Here is a 20,040-nt window from a genome sequence, read left to right as displayed (position 1 = left end):
AACACAGTTCATTAGTATATAGGTTTGTTCATGAAACAATGGAAGATAATCAAATTAACGACGTTATCAGAAAGACAACGGCCGTCAGGGAATTCAATGTAGGTGTGAAGTGTCCGCTCAGGCATATCTCCATGATTCTTTTGTTTTATAACATACATTGTACACTCGTTTTTATCGAGGTTCAATTTCATTTAAGAACTAACACAATTTCAATTTAAAAGCTTTCTACGGATCCTCCTCGCATTTATTAAAAGGACGAGTCTTTAAACTTTCACAATTCATCATGCAATTAATATCTTTAAGAAATGTAACCTAGCAATAAAACAATTAAGGTAAACTGTCAATATACCGACACATGTTTTGTTCTATGAAATAACACTTAAGTAAAATCAGTGTTGGTTTTTAGAGTTGTAAACAATTTATATCTTCCTTAACGTTGTGTTGTACTGCAATCATGGAGAATCAGGACTATCTCAATAAGGATTGCCTGAGCTCGATTAAATGAATAATCGGAAAAGCCTGAAGGCAGTGTTTAATGGAACATCAACAATGAGTGCTCGGTAACTTTTATGATAAAATACTTTTGATCGCAAATCTTTGTCCACACTATCTAAACCTTTTTTTCTTTGCATTTAAGACATTGATGAGTGTAGATCTGGTACAGCGAGATGTAATCACAACTGTACCAACACAGAAGGTTCATTCAGGTGCTCCTGTAGAAGCGGTTATACTATAGTGAGTGACGGCAGAACATGTTCTGGTATGTTCTCATGATATAAAAGTATGAACACAGTTCATTAGTATGTAGGTTTGTTCATGAAACAATGGAAGATAATCAAATTAACGACGTTATCAGAAAGACAACGGCCGTCAGGGAATTCAATGTAGGTGTGAAGTGTCCGCTCAGGTATATCTTCATGATTCATTTGTTTTATAACATACATTGTACACTCGTTTTTATCGAGGTTCAATTTCATTTAAGAACTAACACAATTTCAATTTAAAAGCTTTCTACGGATCCTCCTCGCATTTATTTAAAGGACGAGTCTTTAAACTTTCACAATTCATCATGCAATTAATATCTTTAAGAAATGTAACCTAGCAATAAAACAATTAAAGTAAACTGTCAATATACCGACACCTGTTTTGTTCTATCAAATAACACTTAAGTAAAATCAGTGTTGGTTTTTAGAGTTGTAAACAATTTATATCTTCCTTAACGTTGTGTTGTACTGCAATCATGGAGAATCAGGACTATCTCAATAAGGATTGCCTGAGCTCGATTAAATGAATAATCGGAAAAGCCTGAAGGCAGTGTTTAATGGAACATCAACAATGAGTGCTCGGTAACTTTTATGATTAAATACTTTTGATCGCAAATCTTTGTCCACACTATCTAAACCTTTTTTTTCTTTGCATTTAAGACATTGATGAGTGTAGATCTGGTACAGCGAGATGTAACCACACATGTACCAACACACAAGGTTCATTCAGGTGTTCCTGTAGTAGCGGCTATACTTTGGCGAGTGACCGCAGAACATGTTCTGGTATGTTCTCATGAAATAAAAGTATGAACACAGTTCATTAGTATATAGGTTTGTTCATGAAACAATGGAAGATAATCAAATTAACGACGTTATCAGAAAGACAACGGCCGTCAGGGAATTCAATGTAGGTTGGAAGTGTCCGCTCAGGTATATCTTCATGATTCATTTGTTTTATAACATACATTGTACACTCGTTTTTATCGAGGTTCAATTTCATTTAAGAACTAACACAATTTCAATTTAAAAGCTTTCTACGGATCCTCCTCGCATTTATTAAAAGGACGAGTCTTTAAACTTTCACAATTCATCATGCAATTAATATCTTTAAGAAATGTAACCTAGCAATAAAACAATTAAGGTAAACTGTCAATATACCGACACATGTTTTGTTCTATGAAATAACACTTAAGTAAAATCAGTGTTGGTTTTTAGAGTTGTAAACAATTTATATCTTCCTTAACGTTGTGTTGTACTGCAATCATGGAGAATCAGGACAATCTCAATAAGGATTGCCTGAGCTCGATTAAATGAATAATCGGAAAAGCCTGAAGGCAGTGTTTAATGGAACATCAACAATGAGTGCTCGGTAACTTTTATAATAAAATACTTTTGATCGCAAATCTTTGTCCACATTATCTAAACCTTTTTTTCTTTGCATTTAAGACATTGATGAGTGTAGATCTGGTACAGCGAGATGTAATCACAACTGTACCAACACAGAAGGTTCATTCAGGTGCTCCTGTAGAAGCGGTTATACTTTAGTGAGTGACGGCAGAACATGTTCTGGTATGTTCTCATGAAATAAAAGTATGAACACAGTTCATTAGTATATAGGTTTGTTCATGAAACAATGGAAGATAATCAAATTAACGACGTTATCAGAAAGACAACGGCCGTCAGGGAATTCAATGTAGGTTGGAAGTGTCCGCTCAGGTATATCTTCATGATTCATTTGTTTTATAACATACATTGTACACTCGTTTTTATCGAGGTTCAATTTCATTTAAGAACTAACACAATTTCAATTTAAAAGCTTTCTACGGATCCTCCTCGCATTTATTAAAAGGACGAGTCTTTAAACTTTCACAATTCATCATGCAATTAATATCTTTAAGAAATGTAACCTAGCAATAAAACAATTAAGGTAAACTGTCAATATACCGACACATGTTTTGTTCTTTGAAATAACACTTAAGTAAAATCAGTGTTGGTTTTTAGAGTTGTAAACAATTTATATCTTCCTTAACGTTGTGTTGTACTGCAATCATGGAGAATCAGGACTATCTCAATAAGGATTGCCTGAGCTCGATTAAATGAATAATCGGAAAAGCCTGAAGGCAGTGTTTAATGGAACATCAACAATGAGTGCTCGGTAACTTTTATGATAAAATACTTTTGATCGCAAATCTTTGTCCACATTATCTAAACCTTTTTTTTCTTTGCATTTAAGACATTGATGAGTGTAGATCTGGTACAGCGAGATGTAATCACAACTGTACCAACACAGAAGGTTCATTCAGGTGCTCCTGTAGAAGCGGTTATACTTTAGTGAGTGACGGCAGAACATGTTCTGGTATGTTCTCATGAAATAAAAGTATGAACACAGTTCATTAGTATGTAGGTTTGTTCATGAAACAATGGAAGATAATCAAATTAACGACGTTATCAGAAAGACAACGGCCGTCAGGGAATTCAATGTAGGTTGGAAGTGTCCGCTCAGGTATATCTTCATGATTCATTTGTTTTATAACATATATTGTACACTCGTTTTTATCGAGGTTCAATTTCATTTAAGAACTAACACAATTTCAATTTAAAAGCTTTCTACGGATCCTCCTCGCATTTATTAAAAGGACGAGTCTTTAAACTTTCACAATTCATCATGCAATTAATATCTTTAAGAAATGTAACCTAGCAATAAAACAATTAAGGTAAACTGTCAATATACCGACACATGTTTTGTTCTATGAAATAACACTTAAGTAAAATCAGTGTTGGTTTTTAGAGTTGTAAACAATTTATATCTTCCTTAACGTTGTGTTGTACTGCAATCATGGAGAATCAGGACTATCTCAATAAGGATTGCCTGAGCTCGATTAAATGAATAATCGGAAAAGCCTGAAGGCAGTGTTTAATGGAACATCAACAATGAGTGCTCGGTAACTTTTATGATAAAATACTTTTGATCGCAAATCTTTGTCCACATTATCTAAACCTTTTTTTCTTTGCATTTAAGACATTGATGAGTGTAGATCTGGTACAGCGAGATGTAATCACAACTGTACCAACACAGAAGGTTCATTCAGGTGCTCCTGTAAAAGCGGCTATTCCTTAACGAGCGACGGCAGAACATGTTACGGTAGTGTATTTCTGATTTAGTGTCTATTTAGTGTAGTTGTACATATTTGTCGTAGATTCTAATTACAGTATTGAATTACACATTTTAGATTGAAGTTATTAATCGCGAATACATTAATTGATAAATCATCTAAGCCAATTATCCTCTATTCATCAAAGTCCCATTGATCAGAGTAAATTGAAAACAACACAATGGAATCCATAGGAACAATATTTATGCAAAAAGGTACAGAAACTGGCTCAGTAACAAAAGGTTTAAACATAAACCCGGTTTAGTGGCACTGGGCAAACGCCAAAGACATATAACACAAAATCACAGACAAGAAACATAGAAGAACAGCACAGAACTCCACAAACATCACAGTGCATACATACTATATAAATATAAAAATAGGTATGTTTATCAAGAATTGTAAGTTACGCCTTGGAACGGTCAGTAAAATGTAAATTTACTGGGGGTTTAAACCAATTTATGGGCACAAACCTCACAAGCCCAGTTTCCAACAAACTACGAAAAACCTGTCTTTAGACGGCTGAAAGATCATTAGAGACAAACAACGTAAACAAAACGCAGACATGCTAAACATAATATATATTAATATCAATGATTGGTAAATTAAACAGATAGGCCTTTATTAAGAAACATTGTGATCCATATATAATTGTTTAATGAATTACAATATTTATTAAACTAGATGATGATGAATGCAATGACAAAACCCACTTGTGTGACCATAATTGTTCAAACGCGGAAGGGGCGTATAGCTGCTCATGTAGAACAGGATACTTTTTGGACACTAATAATCGCACTTGTTCAGGTAAGATTTTGTAAATCACTTTTAAAAGAGGAAAACCCAAAATGGTTAAGATATTGACTCTTTTTAGAGAAAAGCTATTAATGCAGTACTGGAACGTACAAATGTGATCGTAATGTTGGAAGAGCCAGACGTACACATCCCAACACAGATGTGGGAGTAATTTATCTCAAACACATTATATCGATAAAACAAAACTTAGAATAAGATAGATTGGAATAGAATATACAACACAACTAAACTAATACATTTAAACGAATGAGTACCCATGCTTGTTTTACGTTAAGAATTATATAAACAAAACTCTCAAAGAAGATCAAAAAGTATCCAAGGTTAATGGTACATTGTTAAATCTATCGAGTATCAATTTTAAGGGCCGACAGTAATGCATAAGTCGTTTAAAGGACCAAAATTTAATATGTTTAAAAACTCGTGTGTTTTTTTAGTTTTGAGGTTCAAGCATAATTCATATGAGTCGCAACATGTGAAGTTACATTAGAAGTTAAGCAATTTCAACGATAGAAGATTTTTCAGATTTCCAATCAAAAAGCATAAACGTTTCTCCGGAAATGTCTTAATACAAAGTTAATCTGTTTATGAGTCAAATGAATTAAAACTATCAAATCAACATTATCTTTTAGGTGACTGCAGCTAAACAAAATTAAAAAATGCATTTTTTTAACCAGGAATGATTTCATCCATTATTTTCTATTCTTTTATTGAAGAACGTTCTTATTTGAAAAGAGTTAATAAAAAACTCTCAAAACATCGTAGATTAGGTAGTTTGGGGCATTTTAACACAACAACAGACTTTTCCGAAATAATTTGAATGCTTATAGAATGTTTATTTATATTTGTTAAACTCCTTACTACCCAAAAACATGTCAACAAGAATATATGTTTTACGCCAAATAAGATTGTTTCTTCAAACTTAATAAAACATGAACTTTTGAAACATTTTGATTTTTTGTTTAACCCAAATACGTACTTTAGCCTTAAGGCCGGCCCTTAATCTAACCATGTTGGTGGTTTGAAACTCCAGATATAAACGAGTGTAGTTCCGGCACATCGAGATGCAACCACACATGTACCAACACACAGGGCTCATTCACATGTTCCTGTAGAAGCGGCTATACTTTAGCGATTGACGGCACAACATGTTCGGGTTTGTTATCAATTAGTATGACAAAGTTGTTCAGATAAATTGCACACTTAGTTAGCAATCTAAACAAAGTACAAGTAGTAAAATGTTGTCAAAGGAAACTGTTTCATAACTGACCTATTGAAACAGTGTCAAGTGTTCGAAGCACTTATATATATTATCAATATAATTCCTTCTCTTACTTTTAAACTAAACAATCCTGAATTTGATATTACATAGAACAACAGTCTTGCGCTATGTCCTCGAATAGAAATATCATGCTACGATTCGATTTCCAAAATATAGCTGTATTCATAATTGCCCTTTCCGAGTGAGCTGACCGTTTGCGATTCCCTTGATGACTCTCTTGTTATCTTACACTGAACGAAGTTTGAATTAAAGCTCCTCTGAATGCTTATCTCGTCTGCTTTATAATACAGCTTCGTTGGCGTGGTTATACGTTTTTCTTTATTTAAAACCAATGACAGGTCATGATGTTTGAAAATAACTGAAAATGTTGTAAAAGTACTAAACAAATATGTGGCAAAACACAACAATCATTATCGCTATTTGTTTTAAAGATGTTTTGAATCTATCCTTAACATTTACATTACAGTACAGGTTATATTTTAGAACGAAATAGATCATGACACACTGACAAACTTGGAAATAAACTACAGGACATCATTCCGGGAACTTTAAATGTTGTGGTTTTCCGGAACAAATTATCTGCTAGAAATTGTCATGTTGATATTTGTTCACAGTAAATTTCATCTTATATTTTAAAATGTAGAATTGACGAGCCTTAATTATTCAAAAGTATGTTTTTCTTCTCTTAACAAATTTGTCCATACACATTATTTTTATAACCTTGTAGATAATGACGAGTGCGATTCTGGAACAGCGAGATGTGACCACACATGCACCAACACACATGGATCATTTAGTTGTTCCTGTAGTAGCGGCTATACCTTAGCAAATGACGGCACAACATGTTCTGGTTTGTTCTCACTAAATTAAAATATGATAAAAGTTCTTAATTATGTAGGTTTGTTTGCCGTCTCAATGTAAATGAACCAATCGAAGGTAATCAAATATACGACGTTATCGGATAAAAAAGGCCTTCAGGGATTATAATGTTGGTGTGAAGTGTCCACTCAGGTATATTTGCATGATTCGTTTGTTTTATTTTATTTTGTTTTGTTTTATTTTTATTTTGTTTTATGGTATCCATTATGTGTGCAATACTTTGAGTTGGATATTTATCGATTTATGATGTTGTATTAGTTATGTAAAGTATTACTGTTTGTGTGATATAGTCTCTAATAAAATGTAGAACAGGATACATGTTGGACACAAATAATCGCACTTGTTCAGGTTAGATTTTGAAAATCACTTATTCAATACGAAAACGCATTATGCTTAAGATTTCTGTTAATTAATTTAATACCAGGTTCGCATTTAGTAAGACTACTGACAGGACTAATAGTCTCCGGGTGACTATTTTGAACCATTATGAATACCTAAGAATGCAGTGCTGGAACTAATAAATGTGATCATAATGTTGAAAACCTGGTACCAATTTCTCGAAACTTCTAAAGCCTATATGGCTTCAGTAGCTTATTTCATTAGCCAAAAGTTAACGTAAAATTACTTTTGATAAATGAAGAACTGGTGAATTGTGATTATTTTACAGATCATTCCTAGTTAATATCATAAACTATTTTAGAGGTTTATATGACGCAAATTGACAGCGAGCTTTGCTTAATCCTGTTTTCAGGGACTTTCTCGAGAAATTGGGGCCAGATCTACAAATCCGAACGCAGATCTGGGAGTAATTTATCAAAAACACAATCTATCGATAAAACAAAACTTAGAATTAAATATATTGGAACAGAAAACACATCATAACTTAATTAAAACATTGAAAAGAATGAGTAACTCTGCTTAGGTTTTTAGAACAAGTTTTTTCTCTTTACCAACATGTTAATGCTCTTATTCATGTCTCACAAACTGTTTACTCGATGCTTTTAAGATGCTGACGAATGTATTGTGAAAAATGGTGGCTGTCAGCATGCATGTGTTAATACAGTCGGCAGTTTCAAGTGCGAATGTTATGACGAATACTACAGTCAAACAGACATGCAGAGCTGCAAAGGTATTATTTAAATTTATTTTACCATAAAGGGACTCATACTTACAATCGTATACGAAACGAAACACAAATTACATGTATCAATGTTAATGAAATAATAGTCGTATTTTCTTATTCTTTCAGAGTGCCCATCGATCAACCAATGTAAACTGAGGAATTGCACAAAATCAACTGACGTCTACTGCAAACAGTGCAACGATTTGTTCTTCAAACTATACAACAGTAACAAGGAGTGTCAGCGTAATGAACTTTTTTGCTTTCTTGTTGTTAAGTTTCCTTTGCAATGCTACCAACATGTATTATTGTAGATCATTAAATACCTAATATATTGATCAAGGAAATTGAAAGTAAGTGAGCATTCATATTTCTATTATCATTATTTTTTTTTAATTTTAAAGTGAGTTCCTATAAATCATTTACTTACAATACAACGATATCTTGTTTACGCTCGATTCCGATTTTTGGTAAGACACCAATATGGGACAGCTCTTTAAGAGGATTAAATGTAGGTGCTAAACGAAATTCAAAATGTGTGTTTGCTACGTTTTTGACTTACTCTTTATTTAGGCATGTGCGCATGGAATAACCACTACTGCTGGCCGGGAACCTGTGGTTCGGATGGTTTGACTATGCACTGCGTATGTAGCGAAGGATTTAGAAAGGTTTCTGTTAACGGAGAGGAGATGGACTCTGGGGAAACAACTTGTCAACCAAACGAGCCACCACGAATACGCAAATGCGACGCAGTGGTCATTGGTCCAAATGGAGAATATAAAACGACAAGAGACCTGACAGATCCATCAGAATGCAAGGAATTGCGGAACATATATGGACACTTTCAGCCAACTATGCTGCAGTTCGATTATATTGCGGAATATACAATGTACATTTTTAAGTATATGAAGCCTGCCTTCATTGCTGAATTCAACTTTGGAATAACGGATACAACAATATACATCAACAAGCAGTCTGTTTCAGGTATTTTTTACCCAATGCAAGTATAGAAGACAAATGCTAGTCAAGAACTATTGATAAAATACATATTCATAGTTATCTAAATTGAGTGTCTTTATAGTAATTCTCCGATTGTAAGTTACGTTTTGCTTCCTGTTTTTTCGTGTATTATGCATTGTTGTTACATTTTATTCGATTTATCTACTAATATATATAGATTACTAGATTAGTATTGATTGTAATCAAGTTTACTTGGCTCTAATAAATATTGTGCTGAAGAAATCAAGAATAATTGATCAAATGCATGTATTTTTACCGTCTTAAATGGTAACAACACTAGAATAAGAAGTCCGTTCCTAAAATTAACAGATACATATTTCATTGTGTTAAATAAGTTAGAAGTAAAAACAACCGTTATTTTTGATGATGAGAAAACCATTAGTTTATTATTGCCATTATAGACAATGTTAATATTGCAGGGGCAAACAACACTTTTACAACATACCAACAGTTCCAAGACATTAACTCTAGTCAGTCCGTCAAAATATCACAACATGATGTAGACAATCTCATGCTAACTGAAGACAAGTATACACTAGAGAATGGACAAGCGTAAGTATTTAAACAATTATATTAAAAAAAAAACACTTTTGTTTTTTATTTATGCTAGATAATAAGTATGTTTTGCTTGACTTTTTAGAGTCTGTTTAGTATACGAGGCGAGAGCAGGCGGATATATCAAAGCAAGACAAACCGGCCTAAGTGGTACTTTACTCGGCGCCGTGCCTTATGAGAAAGTAATACAACAAAGTAATGTTTGCTATCGGTATGATACTCAACCACCAGAACATTGTTCAGAACTTTCATCATGTGATTACGAGCCGTTGGTGCTTGAAAAAAGAATAACTAGGTCAACAGCTCACCGTGTTGAGTTCAGCGGCTGGCATGATCCTATTCCTGCTGGGGGACTCGCAAGCACGGCGTCATCTATCGAGAGCTTTGAAATCCGTGTTAACGAAGTGATTCCTTTAAATGAGTCTTTAAAAGTAGATTACACAAGAAATATTCAAAATATAAGAGTCAACAGCACGACAAAAACACTCGATTTAAATCTTGATTCACAAGTTCCGAAGCTATATTGCTTGACGCTTGAGGTGAAAGATTTTGCGGACAATTCACGACACTGTCGACGCTTCGTCCTGTATGATAATTCCTCGTCTATTCGAACAAGAAATAAAAATGACTTAAAGTTCTCATCTGCGTCACCTGAAACCAATTCTACATGGCAATCAAATGGCAAAGAAGTTTGTCTAAACTGGACAGACTATTTCTATAACGATTTCTACATAGATAATCCACTTTTGAACGCTATCGACCCCGATCCTTCCGGTCTTATAACAGGTTCTTGCGAGCAACTTGCCGGCGATTTACCAGTAACAGGCACTATGAATGTGTACGGAATTACAAACGTCAAGGTCAAGTGGAGTTTAAACAATGAAAACATGTCCACCGAAATAACTGTGGCCGATATAGGGAACCAATCATATTGTTCATCTCTAGACATTCAAGATGGGGACATTTATAAATGGTATGTTACCGTAACTGACATAGCTGGGAATGCATACAACGACGCTCGGGAGTTGAAAGTCGACACATCTGCCCCATATCTAGGAGATATTAGAATGAGGAAGCAACGGAATGGAAATACGCTTGTTCACTATATTGCAGATTTGTCAACTATTATTTTAGAGTTTACTGCCCTCGACAACCACAGCGGAATTTCAAATTTACTTTTAGCATTCAGTAGTTACAAAACGAAAACAGTGTTGTTTTCTTATATGATTGACGTTCAACAGGTATCATCTGTAAGTAACTCCGTATTGAAAACGTCATTCAAAATGAGATAAAATATGATACAATGACTATCTATGGTAAGATTAGATTTCTTTTATCTAACGTATGAACTGTATTTAATAGCAATTAAAAACTTTATTCAGTGATAAACATTATGAAACATGCCTAACATCTAGTGCGTGTACTTTTTTTAAGGAAACGTGCCGTCGGGATGCAAAAGAGAGTTGCTACTGTCCCGATATTAGAAACTGTGAGATTTATAAGTACAGTATAGTTATGCTTGAGTATGAAATCCATTTCAAAGACATTGTTATACACAACAACGAGACATACACCTTTAGTGTCACCGTCATAAATAACGCTGGTCTGGCAACCGTGAAATATATCAATGTTCTTGTGGACAAAACACCACCAGAAGTTGGCAAGGCTTATAAGGAATATCGTGAACGAAATGGTAATTTAGGTTAATTTATTTTAGTTAACCGCATACATTGATATACTCTCCGTTTGAATTTGCACTAAAATATTTCTAGTCGCTGTATTTTCAGTCTCAACGCAATGGTCATCAAAGTCGATTTAAGAGACTCGTTTTCATGGTCGTTTGCACAGCTATTTCTCATTTGATCAGGGACCATTTCTAACACAAGCAGAAAACCCCACTATTACTGCTTTAAACATCCATGATCTATTTCTAAATGGTGCAGACAATAGTCACCGGCAAGTCCGTTATATCTGTATTCGTTAAGATAGTATTATACTTATAGTGTTTGTTGTTTATTAACGGTAATGTTCATGTGTACGGACTCATAGACTTAATGTCAGGCGGATTTTAAACAATGACAAAATCTTCCCCGAATTAACAGTGACCGATATAAGGAACCACTCATATTTAAGTTGCCTGGACATTAAAGATGGGGGCATTTATAAATGGTATATAACAGTTACTTATATAGCTAGAAATGCATACAATAACATCTGCAAGTTAGAAGTCGAATTTTGATTGGGTCTCACCATGGTTATAAGTAAGTACTTTCAATCCGTATTTATTTAAATAAAACAATACATATTGATATTTGGTTCTTAAATTTTCAAACTACCGCTTTGCAGATACAAATGGAAAACTGGACGTTTATTGGCAGGGTTTCAATGACGAAGAAAGTGGATTAGGACAATACCGTCTAGGTGTTGCTACAAGATGCTTGTCAAAGGAGGAATTGTATGATATGTCGCTTGCAAACGGTTCTACCGTTTATATAGACGTTCCGTCTAACGAAACTTCAGCAGAGATATTTGACACATTCAATTGTACGTCATACGTTAGTATAATTGCAATAAACAACGCCGATGAACCCTCGTCAGTGGTTTGTATTGATGGAATTGCTAAACCGGACAGAGACGAGTGTACAGGTACATGTAAATAAACACAGTTTCAATATGACTTCATCAATATCCAAACAATAATAGATTGAATATACTAAAATAACATACAACACAAAACATGGCTGTAGAACTTTCGTTTAAATAAAAAAGACAGAGGAATTCCAGTAGATGCCTAATTATGATTCGTCTGTCAAATGAAAAACATTTATAATTGATAAGAGCATATAATTCATCCAAGTTTGCGAATATCCAAAACGTTTGAAATCTCAACGCTAATAATTATCAATCTACAGTCTTGAAAGACATAATGTTTTGCTTTAACCTGCTAACAGAAAACATTGTTGTAGATAAGACACCACCTGATGTTGGCAAGGTTTATAAAGAACAACATGAAAGCAATGGTAATTTAGAGTAATTTATTTTGATGAAATATATACATTAATATAGTTCTTATTTGATTTTGAACTTACACACATCTTGTAGTTTTCTTTACAATCGACACTATGATCAATATGATCATCAAACTCTTATAATTAGACCCATGGCCGTTTGCCGAGCTATTTCTCTTTGATCATTGATCATTTCAATACAAAATAATTAAACTACAATTAAAGCTTTTATAGACATGATATGTTTCTGATTGGTTCAGACCATGGACATCAGTACATTTGTTGGACATAGATACGATTTTATATTGTACTCTGTTCCCAAATATTCAAACAACCTGTTTGCAGGTACACATGGGATACAAACATTTGTTGCCGTTTACTGGCAGGATTTCAACGACAAAGAAAGTGGATTAAGACAATACCGTCTAGGTGTTGCCACCAGATGCTTCACAAAGGAGGAATTGTATGATAGGTCGCTTGCAAACGGTTCTACCATTTATATTGACGTTCCATCTAACGAAACTTCAGCAGAGATATTTGACACATTCAATTGTACGTCATACGTTAGTATAATTGCAATAAACAACATCGATGAACCCTCGTCAGTGGTTTGTATTGAAGGAATTGCTAAACCGGACAGAGACGAGTGTACAGGTACATGTAAATAAGCACAGTTTCAGACTTCATCAATTCACAAATGATATTACATTAAATATACTCACACAACATTTAATATGAGAAAACGATGTATAACTTTCGTTTAAATAAAAAGTACACAGATTAATTCCAGTTGATGCCTAATTATGATTAGACTGTCTATTGCTATATATCTTAGATAAAAACGCATTCTTGATCCAAGCTTTCCAATGTCCAAAGCGTTTGATTTCTTAACGCCGATAACATTCTACATTTCTTAAATACATATTTGATATTTTTAACACTGACCTGCTAACAGAGATCATATAAATATTGTTATAGACAAGACACCACCGGATGTTGGCAATGTTCATAAAGAACAGCATGAAAGAAATGGTAATTTACAATAATTATTTTTATGATACATGTACACTATTATATTTCTCATTTTATATCGAATTTACATAGGTCTTGTAGTTGTCTTTCTTTATAATCGAGATATAATCATTAAACTCTTATTGTGAGATCCATGGCAGCTTGTAGAGCTATTCCTCTTCTGATTTTGGATCATTTCAATACAAAATAACTTGACTTCCATTACAGTTTTATATAAATATGATCTGTTTCTGATTGGTTCAAACCGTGGTCAGCAGTAAAATCGTCCAATCTATTTCAACTGGATATTTATACGATTTAATAAAGTACTCGGTTCTTAAATATACAACCAACCGGTTTGCAGGTACACATGGAATACAAACCTACGTTGCCGTTTACTGGCAGGGTTTCAATGACGAAGAAAGTGGATTAGGACAATACCGTCTAGGTGTTGCCACCAGATGCTTGACAAAGGAGGAATTGTATGATAGGTCGCTTGCAAACGATTCTACCGTTTATACAGACGTTCCATCTAACGAAACTTCAGCAGAGATATTTGACACATTCAATTGTACGTCATACGTTAGTATAATTGCAATAAACAACGTCGATGAACCCTCGTCAGTGGTTTGTATTGAAGGAATTGGCAAACCGTACAGAACCGAGTGTACAGGTACATAATAAAGAGAACGCTTTTAATGTCTTCATCAATTGCCCTTAATAATACATTTAATATACTAACATAACATATGACATGAAGCATGAATGTTAAACTTTCTTTTAGATAAAAAGAAGAATACCAGTAGATGCCTTATTATGATTGGACAGTCCAACGATAAATATCATAGATAAGAAGGCATTCTTGGTCAAAATTTACCATTGTCCTTAACGTTTGATTTCTTAACGCCTATAACAATTTACAAATCTTAAGACATATTTGTTAATTATTTACACTGACCTGCTAGCAAAGATCATATAAATATTGTTATAGAGAAGACACCACCAGATGTTGGCAAGGTTTATAAAGAACAGCATGAAAGAAATGGTAATATAGAAAAATTAATATATCAAACACACTAACCTAACATGTACAACAATTAAAATATGTCTGGAATGTTAGTATAAGGTAACAGAAAGTAGACCGATACATTCCAGCAGATGCGTAATAAGGAAATGTCTGTCCTATGATAAAAAATCATAAGTAAAACACATATCTTAATTTAAGTTGAACAAATACTTAAACAGTTGATTTGTCAATGCCTATTAATTTGAATTATCTGTTTATTTATTTTCAGAGACGACAAATCCTACCAATATGGGTTTGACAGTTTCTCTGTCTATATCCGGAACAATAGTTGTTCTTTGCGTGGTGGTCGTTGTGTTTCTTGCAATAAGGAGGTAACGGGGATTTACATTTCTTTAATTGCATTCAAATCATTGTATTGTTAACTTTGTCATCTTCTGAAAATGTATTTTATCACAAAATGATTGATAGTAAATTAATCTGAATACATATATTTTAACAGATATCACTCAAAGGCTGGGACAAGGCTGGAGAATCGCGTATCCTACAAGACAGGTATAGTTTTTGTATGTTATGGATCTTATTAATAGTTTATCAATGGGTCCAAATAAAAAGAGAAGTGGAAGGTTCTGGCTATTAAATATGTCCTGATTATACAATTGTCTGTTCTAAAACTATGAACGCCAAACGTTCTGAACGTTGAACTATGCTGATACATTGAAATGCATAACGTTATCACTATAAGATTAACTGAATTTGAACCGGGTCTTTATTTCCTTCAATGAACTGTCTTTCGGCAATTGCGGATATTTTCCAATGAACGCAAAAACAATATACATGTAATTTGAAGTGTTTTTTTACTTGTTATTGTTTGTATAGTGTCATCAGTTCACGAAACATTTACTCAATATGTTAAAAAGTGTAAGTTTATAATATTTATGTGTATCAATTCTACATTTAATGGTGATTTGAAATGATCTTTTCCGCGTTATTGCGACGTCATTTAATAAGCTGTCTGCGCTTAAGCTTAAGTGTTATTTTAACAGTTCTAAAGTGAAATAATGAACTGTGTGTGACAATATAAGTCATGAATTGTGGGATTGATGTCATAAGCGGGAATATGAATGCAGTTGGTCTAGTCAAAGTTCGCTTTGAGTCCAACCTGCGTTGATTCCTTACTTAAAATAACAAGGTCATATAACATCATGTTAACTAAATCACTTTATAATAATGAAATCTATCTAACAAACGTTTACGTGTTTAGTTGTCTGTGTTCTTGATATAAAGAATACATGTCTGTTATAGAAATAATACATTTGACAACATCGCAACAATAACAACGTCAACAACATCAACAACAACAATAACAATAACAACAAACCATTATAAATACCAATATGCAAAACATTACATTCTTAAAACTTGAAATATAGATACTACACCCAAACTTCACAAAATGCATATTACAAAGCATGTCTTCGTAATCAACGAGATATATATATATTCCAATGCATACCACTACATTTCACTTCTTAAAACACCATCCATCACCAATCATTAAAACCATTAATCTGTCATCACTGAAAAATCAGCCAAAAGCACGCCATTTATCTTGATCATACATGTATTTTCATGTATATTAAGGGCAATTTTCACGAATTTGGATGTGACTACTCTGTGCTACATGCCTTCTTTCTTTATAAACACGTGACGGTTAATCAAATCATGGGTATACCAGGTTAGACTATAAGCTTCTGTTAATTTTCATAGGTTTTCAGGCTGAATGGTTTGTGATTTTAAAAACAGACAGAACTTTCTGGATCTACTTAATCTACTTTTTGATCTTAATTTTCACCTCACTATTGTCACTTTATAAAATGCACAGTGGTAACCTTTATCCAATTTTATTTTTGTTATTAGTTTTGTTAAACTTTAAGGGTCAGCCCGAAGCTAGATTAGATATAAATTCGTGTAAATATGTGAGTAATTGCATTTAAGAAAACAACTTTAACATTATGTTTCCATTGTCCTACGAAACGCCAGCTTTAAACATTTCTTTCTTTCGGCTCTTTGAAATCTATGAGAAATATAAGCTATGATCAAGAACTTAGAAATTAACCATTATTTCAAAAAAACACAACAAGTCAATGAATTAATTGTATTTCTCTATTGACAATGTTCCTCCCTTTAACGTGTTGTATATGCTAAACGGCTTTGAATGTTCATTAAGTGACGATCAAATGTACTATTACTACAACTATTGCTTCTGCAGCTGCTTCTGCTGTTGTCGCTAAATTCACGTACATCAAAACTATTGTGTTTGACATTTTTTTATGTTTTTGACTTTCTTTATACACTTTTTGTGGGTGAAGTGCGTGGCATGATGTATTAAAATAAACTTATCTCATCATTCGTTAATGCCTCATTTTGTGGTTTAAAATATCCAATTGCTTGAATTTCAGAAATATAGTGGAAACTATTGTATCGCTTAGCTTTATATGTTTAATGCTCGTATTGTAAAACAAAATGCGTTAAATGCTTTAATTTACATTTGTTTATTTAAGGAGCTGTTTCATTCGAAAGGCTTGGGGAGACGAAAGATTCGACCTTCGAGAACCCTGAGAGCCAATATAATTCTTCATCGGGAGTCGCTGGCGATCAGGCAGCATTAACAGTAAACGCCATGGAGAATCCCATATACAACACGCAGTTAATGTCAGATATCACACAACTTTAACTTTAAGGCAGCAAAGCTACATCTACAAATTAACTTAATTAAAGTTTTTAAGAGCCTGAAATACGTACATAAAATTAAAGTATGACATTTTATAGTGTTCTTAGCCTAAATAATATGTTCGCGTCATTCTAATAAATGTGAGCATTATATTATTTCCGTCTCACATATATGTTATATTATTTGTTTTCATTCAGCTTAGCAGAACCGGAATGCAAAAAACGCTTATATTAATGTATAAGTGTATTGTTTAATTACAAAAGGCTATGCATATCATCACCTACATTTCCCATTGATACAAACAAAGAGAATTAATACTGCTTAGTGTTATTGAACTCAAATGTAATGATTTAATGACATAATGCTTCGAAAGGGATATTTCACGTATGTTATACAATTAATGACCAAAACGTAAGTTTAATGATTTGTATTAAAGCCTTTATATCCAATATTTTTTTTCAGGAAATGTAGCCATGTGTATTATTATGCTTTCAAATTAAGAAATGTGTTCTATTACGATTATGAATAGACTAAAATATGCACACCTACAAAGTAAACTGTTGAACGCACTGTCCTCTTGCTATCGCATACTTTTAAATAGATATATTTATCTATATTTACAAATATTTTAATTTTGTAATTCGCCAATGATTTCTCCCTTTTTTAATAGATTGTGATTTTTGTTTTGATTTCTTGTTCACATGTGAATGTATACATTTTGATATATGTACACTCATGGACATGATGTATGTATGTTTTGTTAATTATCTGTCTAAACTCTCTATTTCGGTATTGACAACGGTACAAATAAAACGGATACAATATATACTCGTTCTAATAAATGCAAAAAAATCCTACAACGTCTTTTTACTTTGTGTGATTGTCAAAAAAAGTTCCCTACAATATATTTGACACTCACTAAATCGAGAACAAAATCGCTGTTAAATCTAGTCATTAAAGACATTTAAATGGAAAGCAAAACTAACGTATATGAGGTCTGACAAATGCTGTCGTTGTAGTTTGTGGCACCATGTTGATGTTTATGGTATGGTTACTTGCATTATAAAGATATGTATCAACCAAGTGGACTCAAAAATATATTTCATTCAGTTAGTCATTTCAAAAACATCATACCTGGTATTAGAAGATTGGGATCTCCGTAAACACCTGTCACCTGGCTTTTGTGGTTAATTAGATGCTTAGAAAGTCAAGAGTTGTAATTGTTGATATGCTCATCAGAATATATGTTATTAACGAATCGCATGTTGAATACCTTGGAGAATAATACTATTTAACCATACTCCAAACAGACATATCATAAAGTATGTTTCGATATATTATAGTTTTAAGTGAAATAGTGTTCTCTTGCTCAAATTTACAAGGTCAGGATGTATGAGGGGTATTGAAAAAGTGTCAATTATGAGTAAACATGCTCACACATTATAATTATTCTTCGTTTGAATACAAACTGCTCAAAATCACTCACTGGTTGGGCAGGTATAGAAGCGGATATGGATACGGTGAGGGACTCGTGATCAAAATGGACAAGCCAATATTAGTATTGTCAATAAAAATATAAAATATGTTTAAAAACACCCCTTATAAACAAACAATCGTATAAACTGATAAAAGAAAAAAAGACAGTTCAAGATACCAAAACAACGTTCATCTTGTACTGTTATAAGACACTTTGGACACATTTAATGGGTAATTAATGACTCGTCCTTAAACTCGTAGGTTACGGGTTTTTTAAACCTTGGTTTACGAACCTTAGGACCCGATTCTTCAAAGCTCAGGAAAAACGTTTCGAAGGATGTTTTTCTTATTTAAAACAATCTGATTTGTAATAGATGGATAAACCAGAAATGTCAATGACAATTCATTACATATAAAACTATCAATAAAATCATGCATGATCTGTACGTAACCCAACAATAACATTGCGCACACGATTACCCGTCAGCCAATCAAATCGAAGGAATTTCAGTTACGATAATTGCGGTTTGAGTTTACTCACACGAAAAACTTGTGGTGAAAGAGGTCGGTGGCATTACCGCAAAACAGAATAACTGGAAAACTCTTTAATGTTTATAAGTTTAAACAATATGTTATGTGAAAGGGATTGGTGCAGATGGGGTTCAGACTATATTGTGTTGGAGGGATGTATAACATATACCAACATAGTAACATTCTTACAGAGAGGTAGGTGCTGCTATTGTCAGAACAGTGGCCGAGCAGAGGTTTGGGGGTTACCTGTGGCCAGGGATTGACCTAATCATGGCAGAAACCATTCTTTTGTACGGTACTTCTTCTGGTAATATCTAGTAGTCTGTAGTATTTACATAAAATGATATATATAATACATTCTCTTAGTAACACTTTCCAAACATATTTCCCATGTATATAATGTTACTTACAATTTTGCTATTTAACTGTTTATGATATTTATTTTAAGTTAAACTCTTGTAAGAACTAACCATTTTACAGTGGTATATCAGCTAGCGGAACCTTGCGCGTATGGATTGCCCTTACAGCCGGGAATACTAGTTTATGTTATCACTGTTTTCAGCGCTCAACTCCATCTTTCTTTTATGTAAATTGTATGCATGAATATAATAGGAAACATCTTTTGTAAATACTTGTTCCGCTATCTGCACCTATGTTTTCTTGTTATCATA

At 33.3% G+C, this 20,040-nt stretch overlaps 1 protein-coding gene across 3 annotated transcripts; it reads left to right on the top strand.

Annotated features, from left to right (window-relative positions):
* The first annotated feature begins 71 nt into the window (after positions 1 to 71).
* LOC128234468 (uncharacterized) lies at positions 72 to 18,211 on the top strand. Of its 3 annotated transcripts, XM_052948726.1 has the most exons (23): positions 72 to 760; positions 1,425 to 1,547; positions 2,211 to 2,333; positions 2,998 to 3,120; positions 3,784 to 3,906; positions 4,601 to 4,723; positions 5,763 to 5,885; positions 6,739 to 6,861; positions 7,897 to 8,019; positions 8,140 to 8,256; positions 8,584 to 8,994; positions 9,450 to 9,582; positions 9,671 to 10,835; positions 11,020 to 11,278; positions 11,932 to 12,231; positions 12,552 to 12,605; positions 12,939 to 13,247; positions 13,572 to 13,625; positions 13,969 to 14,277; positions 14,596 to 14,649; positions 14,900 to 15,002; positions 15,131 to 15,183; positions 17,193 to 18,211. In XM_052948726.1, the coding sequence occupies exons 9-23, from the start codon at positions 8,004 to 8,006 to the stop codon at positions 17,363 to 17,365; spliced, it is 3,510 nt and encodes a 1,169-aa protein (XP_052804686.1). In that variant the 5' UTR covers positions 72 to 760; positions 1,425 to 1,547; positions 2,211 to 2,333; positions 2,998 to 3,120; positions 3,784 to 3,906; positions 4,601 to 4,723; positions 5,763 to 5,885; positions 6,739 to 6,861; positions 7,897 to 8,003; the 3' UTR covers positions 17,366 to 18,211. The 3 variants fall into 3 exon arrangements, with proteins under 3 accessions (XP_052804686.1, XP_052804688.1, XP_052804687.1); XM_052948728.1 differs by having other exon boundaries at positions 2,211 to 3,120; XM_052948727.1 differs by having other exon boundaries at positions 72 to 1,547.
* Positions 18,212 to 20,040: the final 1,829 nt, after the last annotated feature.

The sequence above is a fragment of the Mya arenaria genome, chromosome 5 (assembly GCF_026914265.1).
Source record: "Mya arenaria isolate MELC-2E11 chromosome 5, ASM2691426v1".
NCBI lineage: Eukaryota > Metazoa > Mollusca > Bivalvia > Myida > Myidae > Mya > Mya arenaria.
Note: the sequence above shows the minus strand (reverse complement) of the source record. Positions and strands in the feature narration are given on the sequence as shown.

Bases quoted from the DNA above. Each gene is read 5' to 3' on its own strand.
- LOC128234468 (XM_052948726.1), top strand. The intron at 9,583-9,670 runs GTAAGTATTTAA...TTGACTTTTTAG, and splicing joins ACACTAGAGAATGGACAAGC to AGTCTGTTTAGTATACGAGG. The intron at 13,248-13,571 runs GTACATGTAAAT...ATATTGTTATAG, and splicing joins GGACAGAGACGAGTGTACAG to ACAAGACACCACCGGATGTT.